Genomic DNA, 17,898 nt, shown 5'->3' on the forward strand with positions numbered 1-17,898 from the left:
AGCATTCAGCATTTTTATGGCTATCTATCCCTGACCGCACCTATCTCTCCTCACTTGATAACAAAGGGAATCCAAAATGGCCAAGCTTGTACTCAGGCAGTTAAGTTATGGGTAGAAAGCCAGGTCTGAGTGAATGCCAATCAAAGCTGTACAGTCAGTTCCCTGCAAGCACTGCCCAGAATCACAATGAAACAAGATAGTATTTCCTGTGTTTTCTTGGAGAAAACACCCCGTGTGCTGTCATACAGCCCTGGCACCACTGATGTTAATGGAAAGCTCTGCCCCACACTCTTTGTATTCCAGGGAATAACACAGCTGCAGAGAACTAATAAACGTCCTGCAAGTTGCTTTTTGGGATGGTGCAGTGTTTTTATTAATAAAGACTGGAATTTTGGTAATCTAAATTACAAGCAGAAGAGTTAACTACAGAGCTCTGTTCATGGCAAGACAACATCTGGCATAACAGCCTCTAGAAACAGCCCTCTATTTTTCTCAGCAGCCTGTTTTACTGGTCAGGGGATTCAACCAAGTCAGTTTCAACAAGAAACTGCATTATGCGTTAAGCTTCATACAGCCTTATACATAAAAAGCCAATTGCTATTAAGAGATACACTGAGTGCCAATGCTGAGAAAGGTTAAACAGTACGTCTTCTGTTGACTTCAGTGGCACCTCTACCTAGAAAAGAACGACAAAATCTTTTATCTTCAAGTATATCCCCCATTCCCGCTTTGATGTGCACCTGAGCATTCGCCAAGCTTCCCTGGCGGGCACTGGCAGATGAAAGGTCTCCGGTTGGCTTCGTACCCCACACACTGCATGTCCCCTGGGCACGGCTTCTCCAGACAGGGATCGTTAGACCCTGGGCACAGTCCTCCTGCAATAAGTTAAAGTACTGTCAGAGACACAGTGTGAAACAGGATCTTTAGCAGCACAGATGTAATAAAAGAAAGACAATTATTGATCTTGAACTTCAGTACAAGCCAAGCATGGCTTAATAATGCTAATAACAATTAAGCAAAAGTAATCAGGGAAGAGATGCTCTTCAGACAATTACTTAGCAAAACATTGTTATGATTCCTAAAAGGGTGCCCTAAGATCCATAGCAAAATACTATGAGAACCAGCTGTTCTGAATGGTAACCAGTTATGTATCAGTGATGCTCAGGTCAGTCATTTACTCACAAAGCCTCCCATGCAGGGAGTTTGGGGATACCAGAAAACAAATTATTCAAAGCTGTGTGCTCCTTTAGCCTCAGCACACCCACGGGAAGTAAATTTTAGGGAGTTAGAGTTCCACAGGAGACTGAATAAGAAAAACACATTTCATAATATGGAATCAAACCTTGCCCAAGAAAGTGTGAATTCAGAACTACTAGTAACTTTGAAAAGGTATTAAGATGGAGGAACAGCTGTATACAGTATTTTAAATTTGCTTAGAATAGTTTTTTTTTATTATTGCATTAAGGATATTTGAAACCTCCTAAATTTTAACACACAACATGCTGAGCAAATCAAGAGTTTAGCCGAATGCCCCTCAATGTCAAACTTCTTGGATAAAACTTCCCTACAACTATTCAGAGTGCCTAAATCTTCCAACTGTCTGATCTTAAAATGTTTGCAAACACTTTGTACTATACTGCAAAACACAATACAACTACTGATGCTCAATATAGGAATTCTCCTATGAATTTTTCAACAGTTAACCTTTTGTCGACTGTAATAAAGAATTTAGTACATTTGGGGTCAGTTTCTACCTCTGGATGTCTGTATGTAACTGTTATGAAAGTACACTCTTTCAACTGCAGGAAAAGGCATCCATACCATTGCTTCTATTGACTTGCAGTCAGGGCTTGAACTGAGAGAGAGCCAGCTGCTGGAATTGAATTTTTGCTTATCAAAGTCATTTATTTAAAGTAGTTCATGCAGGTGGTGATTTTAATGATAGAATTTCAGTCCCTTCCTACCCATCACTTTCTGAATATTGGCCATTCTTGTTTATTGCAGAACCTCAAATCGTATTCAAATTCTATTTTATTTTTGGAGCATATGTATTTTATTTACAATTTATACAGGAAGAAATCAACCTGTCATAAAGTACATCTCCCAGAGTAATGGAGGGAGGAACCTTATTGCTTTCACACTGTAGCACAAGCCAAGCAGGGCTCATTCAGAGCACAGCTGAAATTAGTTGGTACTATAAGCATTTTCTGGAAAAAGAAAAATCGCTGCTGCAGGTTCAAAATGGACATAGGCTGACTACAAACAGGGGAAGGACTGTAAATGCCTTGCTTTATGTACAGCCCAGTCAGTTTAATCTTCAACATCCTCCTTTCCTTTGTCAAACATTTGTTTGAGAGGTCTGTGCAGTAAACCATTTACAGTACTGCCTGTAGCACTGTCAGAAAATGGCAATCTTTATTAATAAGTTTAGTAGGTAACATTAGCAGGAAAAACAGCTGCAATATACAGCCACACCTTAAGTCTTATAAAATCAAGAAAAAAATATCATTTAATAGGATTCCACACTGCAGAATTATATTCTATTCAAATATAGTCTACAGAATTTAAGCAAGAATACAATGTTTTCTATGGCTTATTTTTTTCACTGACTCTCTGGAATTCAATAACAAGTAATTATTATTCCTGAAATTATATTGCATGTTAAATATTCCATTGGCTGGCTTATATGCTTTGCTTGGTTCTGTAGACTCTTTTAATTTACTGTTGCGTGACAAACACAGCATGCTATGCTGTGTGCATGGTAGCTCTCTTCTCTGAACAGGCTCCCACCTTTTGTGAGGCTGCGGTGCAGGTACGCTCAGTGCAGCTGGCAGACAATCACTGGAGGAAAGCTGTACAGCGCATCAGTGAGGAGCAGAGAGAGACAGCGAGTTTCCTCAATGAAGCTCCACGAATTTTCATAACCCCTAACCTATGACTGCATCTTTGTCGTGAAGCAATAAAGCAGTAGGTTACATTGCTATACATCTCTGTCAGTTTTTTAGCTGATTCAAGCTCTGATTTGTACTTCAGAGCCATCTTTCCACAGTCAAAAAATATACAGAAAGGATCTAACATATTTAGGATATCTGGAAATACACTAAAGAACTGCTTATCCTGGCAGGCCAAGAATAGTTCTTCTGCTAAGCTACAAGCAAATTGAGTTTTTATTCATCATACTGCAGCAGGATTTCATAGCTGTCAACAAAGTTTTAAAACAGTCAGAGCTGAGAGAAGAAATGCTTTTTGTCTGTCTGTACAGTTATAAGTACAGAAGTTACAAATCTGCATTACTGCGTTGCTCGAGCTAACATGCATTTTCAGGCTTGATTTCACAACTGTACGAAGCAAAATTGTGAAATCGTTCAAGGGTGCGTTGTCCACATCAAAGATTTACAGCCTGAGTTTTAAAAACATTTTTTTCTAATGTTGCATTTCCACTCTGAAGAACAGTTTATTTACCATTCAATAGAGATTCAAGAAATATGGATTTGATCACTTTTTTTTTCTCTAGGCAAGTCCAGAATATCCACAGTGATCCCCTTAAACTCACATTAGTATTAATAGAGCAGCTCTCTGCAAGGTATCCCGGAGATACATGGCAGAGCTTCACCCAGAGCATGGCAGGGAAGGTAGAAGTTGTCTATTTGATCTTGACAAATCACCTTCAGTTTTACCTCTCTGAGTGAAGGTACAGAGCTATGCTGGATCTTGAAGAGCTGCAGCCTGTGGGAAGCCCATGAAGGATCAGTTCGGGAAGGATGGCATCCCTTGGGATGGATGGCATCCTGTGGGAAGGAGCCATGTGGAGAAGAGAAGGACCACGGAGCAGTGGCAGAGGCAAAGCATTATGGACTGAACAGAGCTCCCATTGCCCACTGTCCTGCACTGCTCAGGGGGAGGAGGTAGGATGGGGGGAAGGAGTTTGCAGTTTGCTTTTAGTTCCCACTGCTCTAGTCTAGTGAATTACATTATTTCCTTATGCTGAGACTGTTTTGCCCTTGAAGATAATTGGTGAGTGATCTCCTTGTCCTTATCTCAACTCATGAGCCTTTTTTTCAACATATTTTCTCCCTCTATTCTTTTGAGGAGGGGGTGTGAAAAAGTGGCATGGTGGACTTCAGCTGGCCATAAATGTGAGACCACAACAAGTGCAGAGAGAAGACAATATCTGTGTTCCTGTTGAGCTCCAACGTATGGTATACATATAAATTTATATGCCGCAAACCTTGTTCTACACAAGTCAGCCACATGTTTGATTAAGCTCAAAGGCACTCTGTTGCACAGTGTGTCCTAATGAATCAGAGTTTCTCATACTTTTAGAAGAATGGACAAGTTCGACAACTATTCAGTCACAGCTTTCCTTAAGACCCAGATAATAGATAGCAGTTTCCACTCCTCTCGATGTTACAGACATGATGCCACTTCATGCTTTGGCTCCCATGGGTTTCATACAAGATGCTGTGTTCTCAGAGTAGGTCTTAAAATGGGGAATATTGTCAGGGAAAAAATCTCCTCCTACACAAGTGCAATGTTAGATGGGCTGAAGTCAAATCAACCAAATGTATCAAATAAATCTGCAAAGGTCTTTGTTCCCAAACCATTTCTTTACTTTTCCTTGTTCCCTTGCCAGGAGAGCTCAAGAGTATATGTGAGATTCTTGGAAACAGAGAAAGCAGAGGAAGGCCTAGAAGGACAGCCTGAGAGAGCTGGGCTGCTCATCCTGGAGAAGAGAAGGCTGCTAGGTGACACGAGAGTGGCTTTTCATTATCTAAAGCAGAGCTATAAGAAAGAAGGGGACAGACTCTTTAGCAGGGTCTGTGGTAACAGAACAAGGGGAAATGGTTTCAAGATCAAATAGGGTAGATTTAGGTTAGATATAAGGAAAAAATCTTTTGCAGTGAGGGTGGTGAGGCACTAGAACAGGCTGCTAAGAGATGTGGTTGATGCCACATCCCTGGAGAATTTCAAGGCAAGGCCCTGGGCAACCTGACCCAGGTGTGGATGCCTCCATTCATTGCAGGGGAGTTGGACTACATGGCCCTCACAGGACTCTTCCAACTCTAAGGATTCTATGATTCCAAGTTCAGAATCCTGGTACTAGGACGGGGGTTGGATTTCTTATCGGTACAGCAAAATACCCTGGTCTTCAAGAAGCAGTGTGTGCTTTGAGGATATAGACCATTTCTCAAGTTTAGGTCCTATATTAATACCAGATCTTATAATGCATCACAGTTTATGATTTCTTCTTGTCAGAACATTCACAAAATGCTAGAAGTGGCTTCATAAAATCTGAATTGCCTGGTTTCACGATAAAGTGGTGCAAGACTGCTATTCACTTGATTAAATAACGTGAATGTCCGCACTTTTGTTGAACACTTCTGGGTCTATTAGAAAAATTCTTTCAAACTATTAAGCCAGAACCATATTAAACACTTGAAATGGAATTCATCTCCTCTAACTTTAGGGCATGATTCATCTGACTGATTTTAGACATTCGGGAAGAGATTTATCACATCATTAAAAAAACTTCATTCTTTCCACTGTCTGGAAATGGGGCCTGGAGTGACCAGCTCACGTGTATATATATACCCACATTTGTCAAAATGATTTCAATCAAGTCTTCTCCCATAAACATATTAATGGAACCTCCATTTGTAAGATTGTAACATGGAATTGCACTATAGCAAAGCAGCCACAAGAAAACCTACTTATTTCCTGCATCTTTGTCTTAACACAAAAGAATTACCTTGCCACATGAAGAAGTAAAGAATTGATATAGATTTCTGCTTCTGAAAAATGAGAATGTCACGAGAACTATTTATTATATATATTTACTCTGGTCCTCCTGTCTTTGCTTCCCACAAACACTGACAGATGTTTTCATACCTTATGTCATGTGATGGGGGATTGGCAATTGCACAGCCCCTGTAGCTACACTGAAATCCCCGTTTGTTATAATATTTTTCATATAAACACAAGCAGAAGAGCCAGAAATCTAAGGAGACAGTCTGTTACTGGAAAAAAATTATAGTTCAATTTTATTGATTTTAAAGGCTTAGATTGATACCCCTGAACTTTCGAACTTACCCTTCCAGAACGGAGCTGCTGATCCTCACAAGTTCACACACTGCCTACTTTACAGTCTCCCTGCATTTTTATGTTAGATAACTCTGTTTGCTCACAAAGGTAATCTAGGTAAGCTATGCACAGCTGGCACGCATAAATTGTGCATATCTATGACATCTGCCAGTGGGAAAATCTCTCCAAGTATGATACATATTTCAAGAATGAGTGAATTAGCTCAAACTCAAGCTTCTCTGGGTTATAATTGAATCAGACCACTGAAAACATATGGAATATTTTTAATGGGTTTGTCATATTTCAAGCTATTAATATTTACTGGACTGGATCATTAAACTATCCTAGTAACAAAGAAATTATAATGCTTTTATTATATTGATAATACCTTGCTAATGTGTTCTTGTAAAAGGAAGCACAATAAGTGCATTCCATTATTCTGTGGTCTTTTTCTTGCTTTGCCACATTTATGTCCATGTACAAAGGATCAAAAGAAGCATTTGGGTTTTTCTGACTCTTTCACTGGGCCTACTCTTCACAAAAGTAGTGCCATACCCAAGTTCTCTAATTAATATATCCTCAGAAGTCTGTGTTAACCTCCTAAGTGACAAAACACAGTATGTGTCTGTATTTATCTAAAGAGCAAGGCACTTCTTGTGGCTCCTTTGATTAAAAAATTAAAGTGCATAAAGTATTAACTAATGTGGAGAAGGCCAAATCATGTTTGTTTTTTAAACTTCCTAACAAGGTCTCTTATCTCTGTACAAGTAACAAGCACCAAGGCTTTCATCTGCCTAGTGAGCTATGCGTTTAGATCAGCAGCTCTGGACACGTTTTTGTTGGACTCGAGGTGCACTAGGCCACCCCAAAGCATCTGTATCACCTATGGGAAATGGGGACAGAGTGGCTTCAGCTCTGTGGGACCCCTCCAGCCTCCCAGCTGGACCAGGGAACGTCTGCACCAATGGCTCTCAACTGCAGGCTTCATGGCCAGGATAGATGGTACCAAGGCTATGGACCACAGGTGGTAATTTTGGCAGCCTGAAATATTTTTTGAGGATAGATTGGTACATAACAGAAAAAAATGGGAAACTGCTGCCCCAGCTGATTTTCTGTGCTTTCAGTGCAAGTGTGCTGAGCAGAGAGAAAGGAGAGAGCTGCTGGATCAGAACCATACCGCTTTGTAAAGCCAATTTTGGGAGCTAGACTAACAGATTACGAGGCACATCTACTCACTACTAGTTTCTGAAGGGAATATACATCATTATTGACTTTAATAAGTAGTGAAATGAAATTATACACAGTGCAAATCCTGGCTGCCAGAAAAACAATTTCTGACACAGAGAGGGCCATAGCCATCCCTATGGAGATGAGGATTTGTGATTTCTGGGTACATAAACGAGACAAAGCAGTGAGTTAGAGAATATAAAAAGTGTTTTGCAGACAATGCTGTTGCACTGGCTCCAGGACTCGGCTTGGGGATATTGCAGCATTGTCCCTTTCCAACCTGTGAAAATCCCTTTTTATTTCAGAGCCTTTCATGTGTAACAAAAAGACAAGTACTGTTATAATAGAAATATCTGTTCAGAACATAGAATGCTATTACTTAAAAACTGACCAAAAAGCCTGCTCTTGAATGTACATGAAAACAGCACAGACGGAGAATTCTTACATTTTTACAGAACTGAACTCCTATGGCATTATTATTCATGTGCTGCAGGACACAATGATTTCTGGTTCAGCTTTATGGATTATGGCCTGTTTTCATTCCCACTGAAGTTGATGGTATGACACGAAGGCCTGCTGACTGCTGCAGGGACAAAGGCTGGTCACTGAGACACAGCTACTGAATTCCTGTGTGGTTGTATGTGCATGTATGTCTGCATGTGTGCTTAAGATGAGTGAGACTTGGACGTATTGATTTTACAGCAACTTTTTCTCTGCTCTTAAATGAAGTGGAATGAGGAGCAAATAGCTTGGCAAACAAAAGAAACAGAACTATTATTATAACTGCCTGAAGTGTTATTCTCCTAGCACAGAGCCACATGGAAGACTGGCTGCCAAGTCTGTTTGTCATATATACCCCATGAAATCGCTGATAAAATGTGAGGCAGCCATCAGGATGTGAAATGTGAGGCAGAAATCAGGACAAAACCCCACTGTAGCAATAAGTATCAGGAATAGTGCTTGGTATCAGTTACAAAATAAAATGTTTCATCATTTTTCCACTCCTCTCTGTAAATATGGACTGTGCCTTGCACCTGTGTTGTTTAGGTCATGGGTCCTTTCCTTGGGGATTCCAGTGCAACACCGCAGACCAGGTGGCTCTGCCATGACCACGTGCCTGGTTTATTCCAGTGTTGGTTAAGTTCTTTACTATGAGAGTGGTGAGGTGCTGGAACAGGCTGCCCAGAGGGGTAGTAAGTGCCCTGTCCCTGGAGGTGTTCAAGGCCAGATTGGATGGGGCCCTGGGCAGCCTCGTCTAGTATTAAATGTGGAGGTTGGTAGCCCTGCCTGTGGCAGAGGGGTTGGAGATTCATGATCTTTGAGGTCCCTTCCAACCCAAGTTTTACTGCGATTCTTTGATTCTCTGGTGGAATGGTGGTGAACTGAGTGGGAAACCACAGAGCTCCCGCTCCTCTCCTTTCTCCTCCCCTTCCTCTCCCTCCCTTGGAAGTTTGTTGATGGCTCGGAGCCTCCAGGAAAGCAGTCTTTGTCACACAAGGCCAAAGTTCACCAACTTCCATTTACATCAGTAAACACGAACAATTCTTCCTTAGCCTGAGAAATACATCAGCCAGTCGTGCTTTAACAGGCTGAATGGAAATGCCCCTTCTAATCTGCATCAGCAGCATAAAACCGATTCTATTGCATAATGTGTGGGGATGGGGGGGGAGCAGTACTCACCATTGCACATGCAGCGCACATTCCGGTAAAAGCGAGGGCACACAAAACTAATTCTTGCCGTGCTGTAGGTCATCAGGGAATGGGAATCAATAGATAGACTTTGTTCACAGTGTTGTTCCTGACAATCCAGTCCAGAGCAATTCTTCTCCAAGATAGCAGAAATACGAATCACATTTTCCAAGTGTCTCCTGGCATTGGTAAGCTTCTGAATCAAAAAGGCAGGCTTATAGAAACCACCGCTGTGCATCTGAACTGCAAATAGCATGTCGAGTTGATTGCTGCCTGCCACTGGCTGAATGCTGATGATGTGCAGGCTGTCTTGTTTCTGAGACAGCACTGCGTTCCGCAAGGTGCGCCTGAAGCCGTGCATGTGAAGGCCCACAAAGTCTTCTGGGGAAACGTTCTCGAAGCGGATGGTGACGGTGTTCTGCAGCATTTCCTGAAGTAATTGCTCAACGTGGACCACAACATCGATGGGGACCTGGAAGCGGCCATCACTGACAGACACATTGAGGATGTACTTGCCGTTATCGAGTCCTCCTAGGGCAATGATCTTCCCATCGTGGTTGTTAACCTTGAACAAACTTTTCTGCTCTGATTTTAGCGTGTAAGTGAGGACATCATACACATCCTGATCTGTGGCGTGAATTTTTCCAATGACTCCACCTGGAAAATCATCTTCCATGGTGACAATGAAAATCTCCAGTGGAATGGCAGTTGGCTTGTGGATGCTTTCTTCGATAACCCTCACCTGAATGTAGGTGTGGGAAACCTGCTGAGGCTTCCCAGAGTCTTTTGCCTAATATAATTAAAACAACAAAATAATAATATATATATATATATATATATATATAATGCAGCTGACAAGCAAAACTTTTTGCTACATGTATTCTAGACTTCTTGCTCTATGAATTTCACAGCAACAATAATTCTGAAGACCTCTCAAAAGAACTTCCCAAACGCATTTGCAAAATATATACGTAAAGAAATGTGTCATCCTTTTTTAGCAGTGAAACTTAAAAACTCTTTAGGGAAGCACAGATATCTTATCTAAGTGAATTGCAGAGAGAAATGTGTCAGCACTATGTCTCATTACTCAGTGTGAAAAGTTCCCAGAATCCCACAGCTATCACTCGTCCCCTTCACAGCAGTGCCATATGAATGTGGTATATTCTACATCAAGTAGAGTTTGAGCTCTCTTCTACCCTGGAAAATAGGCTGCTGCAGCACAGTGCAATATGCAATACCAGCAGCAGTTTCTGTGTTGCTTGTCATGCTCTGAAGTGCCTCAGACCTTGCTAAGCCTATGTGGATGCAAGGGAGTTGAGAGTTTTCCTCAAGCACTCTGTGTGACTTTCTCTGAAGCATTCAAGAATCATGCTTGAAAATAAATAAAATTTATCAGCCTCCAAAAGTGAAATAGGGTGCTTGTGCTGTTACTAACGATGAAATACGAGAGAAGCACTACACTTGGATAGATGACTGCATGACCCAGAGCCCATATGATAGCATCTGCACTTTTTTATAGAGAGTAAAGAGCAAGTATGACAAAAAATCCAAGGCTATCTTGACAGAAAAGTCTGCAAACTTGAATCAGTGCTCTTTCCTGTAGTAAGGAAAATGCTGCATTGAAGTCAGTATAAAGATATACTACTGCACACATTCACTTTCTTCAGAGAAGAACATATAACCGAAAAATCACAGATGTAGCACACGTTGAAAGATGTTTGCATTTGGATATGGGGAGAAAATTTACTAACTAAAGAAAAATAAGAGGCAGGATGGCAGTACCAATATGGAATTACTGGGAAAGGATTAGTAACTCTGAGACTCTCCATACATCATGGCTCCTACCAGGGCATTATAGAGAATTTTAGAAAATATTTTACACGCATGTGCACAGATACACATACATGCAGAGATTATTCCACATTCCACTTTCAACTTTAACACTACTTTTTTAATAAACACAACACAGAGGAGGAATCTGATGGTGGAAAGGGGGAAGCAGCACTGTGGTATATATAAATGGAAAGAAAAAAATTCTATGCTCTATACACAACAGAAAACTGCAAAATATGTTTTCACTGAAGGAATCCCTAAAGAAAATAATACTGAGAGGAATTAGGCTTTTAATCCAACTGCATGGTTTTGTGAATGTTTTGGTGCATCTCCGTGATTGCGGCTAATGCTTCATTTATATGACATACTTGGATGTACGTAGCTGAGGATGCTGCTTGAATTTAATTCCAATTTTGGTTATATCGGAAGTTTGGCTAGTAAATAGTCCTGAAAGCAGATATTTTTGGATGACAACATAGTAGGAATGAAAAATGATTTTATTTTTGTTTTCCTATGAATCTCAAAAAATAAGATTGCAAGAATATTAAATGGCTGAACTGCTGATTGACATTAGAACTTGTATTTTTGAATTGTAACTCCGTGAGATTGTTATTGCTACAAATATCATTAAAAGTAGGTGTAAAAGAACAGTTAGACTCTAATCAGATTAACCCCAGCACAGCATGTTGAGAAAGGCTGTATTTTCAGACTTAGATTGTAGGACCACATTCCATTTCAATGGAATTGCACGGACTTGCATACTTACTGAGCTGTACTACGTTTTCCTACACAAGCCTGAGAAATGGGCAAATTATTCCTGGATTTATAGCTACTCTGGTTAAAAAGTTCCTCAACAATTACTCTGGAGCTAAGTTTGAGTTGGACTTCTATTCCATGTCTTCCTTTTACACTCCCTAAGAGCTAAGCTGACCTTGGAAATGTGATTTCATGAATTCTTGGTTGGCTTCCAAAAATTTTTGATTAAATTTATGACTTAAAAGGAGAAGTGATTTTCCTTCCTAGAACAATATTTTGCTGTCACTCGTTCTGTGGTATATTTATATGTACATAATGCATTTTTGCTTATTTTCTTCTCTTAGCTACAGAAAAAAAAGATGAAAATCTTAAATCATAACAGCTGTTGCTCAGAAAATCCATTTTATGCGGAGAAGATTGGAAAGGTGGCTGGTTACCTATTTATATTTACATGAAATTGGGTTTAAGGACATCAAAGGAAATATACAATATTGTGCACATGTAAAACGGAATGCATGGTATTTGCTCACAGACTAAAGTCAATTAAAACCAACTCAGACAGCAACATACACATGATATGACACTATGAATTTTTTCTTTCTGTGCAGATGCAAAAAATGAAGGCATACCTGCACGCAGAGCACATATTCGGTTGCAACCATGTGTTTGAAGATAACTGCAGATCTCAAGACACCGTTAGGGTCCAGTGTAAACTCCTCCTCTTCATTGCCAGTGAGGATGGTGAAGGTAAAAGGAGGGCCATTGTGAAAAGAGTCTTTGTCTGTCACTACCAGCTGCAAAATGCTTGTGCCCACTGGTTTATTTTCCTTTACACGTATACACAGCGTATAAAGAAAAGGGTTAAAATGATACATCTCATCACAATGATAAAATACCACGTTTTGCTATCAAGAATATACAAGTAAAAGCTTTTTGGCCAAGATGTCATTCCACTGTAGCATTGCTTTGGCATCGTTTGCACCCCAAGAACCAGTACCAGGAGCCTGTCTGGCCAGGACTGCCTAACCACTAGGACTCGCATCCCAAGCAAGGCATGGACAAATGCGAGCTCATCCCAGCTCAGAATTTTTGAGGCTAGAGAACATCTCCTGGTGCAACATGGATATAGAGTAAAATGTGTGATGGATGCTGAAGTTAAGGAGTCTCAGTATACAGAATCTGAGCAAACAGCTAGAAAAGAAGTGTTTATACTTTCTTTTGAATAAGATCATTTGATATATCTTTGGCAGATAAATCATCAAAAGCTGCTTAACTGAAACCAAATGCTTTTGTATTTTAAAAGTCAGAGAATTTTTTGATATGCAAGATAAACTTACTTGAATTACAGCTGTATAATTAGCTGGAGTAAACACAGGGCTGTTATCGTTCACATCGGAAATGTCCACGTTGACCGTCACAGATGAAGACAGAGGAGGGGTTCCACTGTCTCTTGCCTGAATAACCAATGAATAACCAGATATCTGCAAAAAGGTGAAAATATTAAATCATCATGAAAGCGGTCCTAAATTTTAACTTGTGTTCTTTACATCCAATATGCCATCAACCATATTCTAAGGAAAGCTGTCTGGCCTCATTACCTTTCCTGCCCTTTTTATAACATCCTGTTTACTGCCAAAAATGTGTCCTAAACTCTGGTTTATAAGGCTATCAATAAACCTAACAGCTTCAAAAGACAAAAGACGAATTATGAATAATATCCAAGCTCAACCTAGGTCAACTGGGGTATGCAAACTAATTTTATTTATTTATAATTAATTTCCAGGATAAGGTATTGAGTACTTAGGAGAGGAAGCCTCAATTTGACACACACTGTTTCGGATAGTGAAGGAGTCCCTCCAATAAAGTTGGGCAGTTAGATTAAGCATACTGGAAAACATTTGAGATCACTATGAACAACATATTCCCTGTAGCAAAAGGGTATTATCTACAGTACAGCAGACGATAAGGGATTTTTTGAGTCTTCTTGTTTGCAACAGCCACAGACAGCTCAGCATGGTGTGGGTAGCTCAGTGCATCCCACCGGCTGTGGCACCCACAGACCCTCTAGGCACATATGGGCACGTGCATAAAGTGTGAGCGTGTGTGACAATTTGGAAAAGATCTGTCTATGTGCATCTTATGGATGACAGTGTGATTTCACAAAGTGCATCCTTATGTTGGCCTCCTTATGTCTTATGACTGTCTTTTACTCTATAGAGCTCTCGGATCCCCAGGGAGAGCTGCTGATATGTCTGCCCATGAAGCTTTCAGCACAGGGGGAACAAAAGATGAACCACATGTCAGATAAAACACCAGGAAGGGGTAAAACATGGCCCCACAGAGTGAAATGAAGAAAAACGAATGGAGCTTTTTAGGATGGGAGGAAAAGGGACACAGAAGTAAAAGCATCTGGGATAGAAGAGAGGAAGGCAGGCTAAGTGTATGAAACAAGGTGGCTCTTCTGAGCTATGGGACCAAGTTGAAGAAAAGGAAAGATTCTTAGGTGGGTTACGGGATCAAAGAAGTGTGTGATTTGGTGGGGATGTACTGATAGTGTCAGGAGGAAGAATCCTTAACCATGGAGGATCAAGAAACTGAGGCTGAGCATTGATCCCTTTTTTTTTTTCACTTTCAAGCTTTAATTTTTACTGCTAGAAATCAGAGGTTTCATGGAATCTTTCTCAAATTTTGTGTGAGTTTGTTTTCATTTCCACAGATCCAAAAAGGTAAATGAAAGCAGTCATGGTTTCTACATGATTAGAGCTCTGGAAATGAGCTTCCTTATACCACTAAAACCTGGGCATCAGCACTGCCTTTGGGGATCTACAGGAGATGAGGAATCATGTATCATTTCCACTGAAGAGAACATTTCCATTTGTGTCTAGGAAATGTGCAAAGGAAGCAAAGGAAAAGACAACACTACAGCTTACTTTATCTGAAGGAAACTTAGGAGAATGCAGATCTAGGAGCTGGCCTTAAATACACAATGACAGTGAAGGTAAAAGCATGTGTCTGAAAGCAGATGTATATATCTCAGCTAAATCAAATGGAGACACTAAATAAAATCATATTAATCAATTAAGTCTACACCATGTAAGAAATACAGCAAATTTGTCACATGTATAGCCTATTACTTCCTTGTTCTGCGGGACAAGGAAGGTCCTTCTGCCGCCAATCACTAGCAATTTAATCCTGCCTGTGTGATAATACAGAAAGGATATTTGCCTGTTTTAAGCAGTAGCTCTGCTTCCAGCAGGGAGCTTTTCCAGCTGAATCCGTTTGCTGGGGACAGCAATCAGCTTTCCCAGCTTTGCAAATGCATTGCATGAGAGAAGGATCCTTGGGTCTTGCATGTGTTGCAGGACTTCTGAAGTCATGCAGCACATTCCTGCCCTGCTCGTAACACAGGCAACTGTATTTGTTTGTTTCTTTTTCTCCAAAAGCTGCTAATTGCTAGCTATAGCAAAATGGTGATAAATCACCCTGAATCTAGGGAGCAAACAAAGCAGCAGAATCAGATTAATGAAGCACTCTTTCTCTTTTGGTACAGCCTGGCTACTCCATAACATCAGTTCCCTTGTGACATGTTTTGCAGAGTGCTAATTAATGGCTGAAGTCTCAGCTCTGTACTTGGTGCCACAATTCACAGTTTGCCATGGTCCCTCTGTTGCATACAATGCTGCAAGCTTGTGCTTGCAGGCACAGGAGAGAGGAGGTAGCTCATTAATGCAACAGCAGCTGCCACAGGAAAAATCCAGAGTTGCTTCTTTCCCCAGTCTGGCCTCAGTAGTTGTATTGGTGCAGAGTGAGAATGCTACCAGGGTAGCTGGCCTGGAAATATGACTGGGGAAAAGTCTGAAGTGGGAAAAAGGGGAAGAATATTAGAAAGAGCTGTTGGAGTATCTTAGGCTGATTGCTGCAGAGTGAAAAGCAGCTACTTCACAACTGGCTAGTAGCAGAGTTGAAATTAACACACATCTGTAAGCCATTGTAAGTCAAGAAATCTCACATCTTACCCTTTCTCTATCCAATTTCTTTTTAACCTTCACAAGTCCTGAACCAGGATCGACTGAAAATTCATTGTCTTGATCACCACTCACTATGGAAAAATGAATTTGGCCATTGGAAGGACTGTCCAGATCTTCCGCTATCAACTTTTTTGAGAGAAAAGTGAAAATTAGCAAAACAAATGTTAAACCATCAGTATGCTCCATTAATCACTCAACACCCCACAGAGTAAGCCTTCATATTCTATCAGGCTAGTCACATCTCAGCTGCGCATCACTTGGCTGCTCTTCATATGAGGCTCTCCTTGGATCTTTTCAAAATTCTAGCCTTAAAACACATAAAATATTTTAACCTTATTATTTTATATAAGAAACAGAATATAATATAAATATTATGTATTTCCCTGAAAAGTTGAATTTTGTCTTTCCAGAAAAACCTACTTATTTCAAGCTGACTCCCGAGATACAATGTCTTAAACATAGCATTGCTCTTTGACAGCATATTGGAGGAATTCAAAAAATCATTTTGGTAATACTATGTATTTCTTTCCTGGGGAAAACTGGCAGCTGCCTGGAAAGCCATAGCAGACACACAGTATTGGCTAGAGAACAGTTTGGTTTATTCAAGATGCATAATTTATCATTATTAATAAGTGTAGCAGTATCTTATTAAATGCAACAGAGGTCCTCACCCTGCCTAATCACGGCACATGGCCTCACTCACCATTATAACGGAATCACCAATTGCAGCATCTTCACTGATGACTGCACTGTAGACCACCTGGCTGAATTTTGGTGCATTGTCGTTGACATCCGTCACGTTGACGTTCACAGTCGTAACAGCACTCAGGGCTGGAGTACCTCCATCTTTTGCTTCCACAACTAAGTAGAAATCCTTACACGATTCATAATCCAAAGATTCAGAAATGGAAATGGCTCCTTTGAAGGAAGGGAGGTAATGTCAACACTGAGTGAAAAGGAAATGCAGCTGCAGATTAAGGGATTTCACTGCAGCAAATAGTACAGCAGGCTATTTATCACCTCAGCACAAAATACGTTGTTCTAAACTTCACACTGCTTAGTCCAATAAAAATATTTGGTCAGTTTTCTATTACTGTCATTTAATTAAAGAGAGATGACAATTGCACTTGGGTTGCCTCTACAGAAAGACACAAAGCTATTAATGGTTTCTCACAGAAATAACTGTGGAAATAACACTGCTACAAACAGAGATGTGAAGGCCACATCCATTCATTTGCCTGGGCTCATGTACAGAGCCTGTGGGAGAACCAGATGCCAACTCTGGAAATCGACACTGACAAATCAACAGAAATTCACTCCTACGTAATTAACTTCTCATGAATTAAATACTAACAAATGGGATATGAATACCTTTGAGAAATTAGTTTTCTATCATCTACGTGACTAAGCAGGGGCTTCCAGAGTAAACTAGGTTTAAAACTTTTTGGTTCTTGCATCACATAATAAAAATTAAGATTATTTGCAACTTGACTCACTCTCTCTCAGATCTCTTCTACAACAGAAATAGTTTTTATGCACATTCTCTACTTGTCTCACATGTACCTATAACCTTATCAAGGAAAGGCGAGTTGGTTGCACACAGATTACCAGTGATGTCTTGAAGGAGGTGATACTGGACATGGCAGGAAAGGCTTAAAAGCAAATCCCTAACCTTGGCAAGGCAAATCCTCTTTAGCATGAACTCATCAAGAGCAGGGATGATTGGGGCTTAGAGGTCATACAGTCCAACTGTTGCTCAGCACAGGTCACTTAAACACAATCTTTCTTGAAACTACTCACTTCTAATGTCCTTAAAAAACCTCTAGACACATTACTTTCCTATCCTTAGGAAATGTATTTGTGTACTTAATAATTACTACAGCAAGGAATTTCTTCTTGTCATTTAACTGAAATAATCCAAATGCAATTTAAGCTAATTCAAAACTTCTCTCATGAGTAGACACAAAGAATAGTTTATTCCCCCCTCTTCACAGGTACTTTACAAGCTTGAATATTATCAGCATGTCTTCTTTTTTTAGTTTAAATAGCCTCAATTCCTTCAGTCTTTCCTCCTAAGCCTCATTTTGCAGACCTCAGATCATTCTGCTTAATCTTGCCTCGGCTCTCTCCAAATGAATCCTACCTTTCAGCATGACTTGCTGAAAGCAGGAGCCCTGAAGAGAAGCTTCCAAGTGGCTAGCAGGGAGTCCCCACTGATAAATGCTGTGATGAGCATTATTTCTCAAGCCCTGATCAGGCATGCTATATCAGCACCCGGCTGTCT

The 17,898-nt window shown here is 40.4% G+C and overlaps 1 protein-coding gene across 1 annotated transcript in view; it reads right to left on the bottom strand.

The window, feature by feature from the left end:
* Window positions 1–705: 705 nt before the first annotated feature.
* The window catches only part of FAT3 (FAT atypical cadherin 3), a 78,656-nt gene continuing 61,463 nt past the window's right edge, over window positions 706–17,898 (bottom strand). Inside the window, exons 12-17 of the mRNA XM_031552242.1 lie at window positions 16,318–16,532; window positions 15,603–15,740; window positions 12,924–13,067; window positions 12,216–12,413; window positions 8,989–9,787; window positions 706–875 (exon numbers count right to left, since the gene is read on the bottom strand). Of these exons, the coding sequence (XP_031408102.1) occupies window positions 706–875; window positions 8,989–9,787; window positions 12,216–12,413; window positions 12,924–13,067; window positions 15,603–15,740; window positions 16,318–16,532 (1,664 nt within the window). The remainder of the gene's footprint in view (window positions 876–8,988; window positions 9,788–12,215; window positions 12,414–12,923; window positions 13,068–15,602; window positions 15,741–16,317; window positions 16,533–17,898) is intronic.

This window comes from Meleagris gallopavo, chromosome 1 (genome assembly GCF_000146605.3).
Source record: "Meleagris gallopavo isolate NT-WF06-2002-E0010 breed Aviagen turkey brand Nicholas breeding stock chromosome 1, Turkey_5.1, whole genome shotgun sequence".
Classification (NCBI taxonomy): Eukaryota; Metazoa; Chordata; class Aves; order Galliformes; family Phasianidae; genus Meleagris; species Meleagris gallopavo.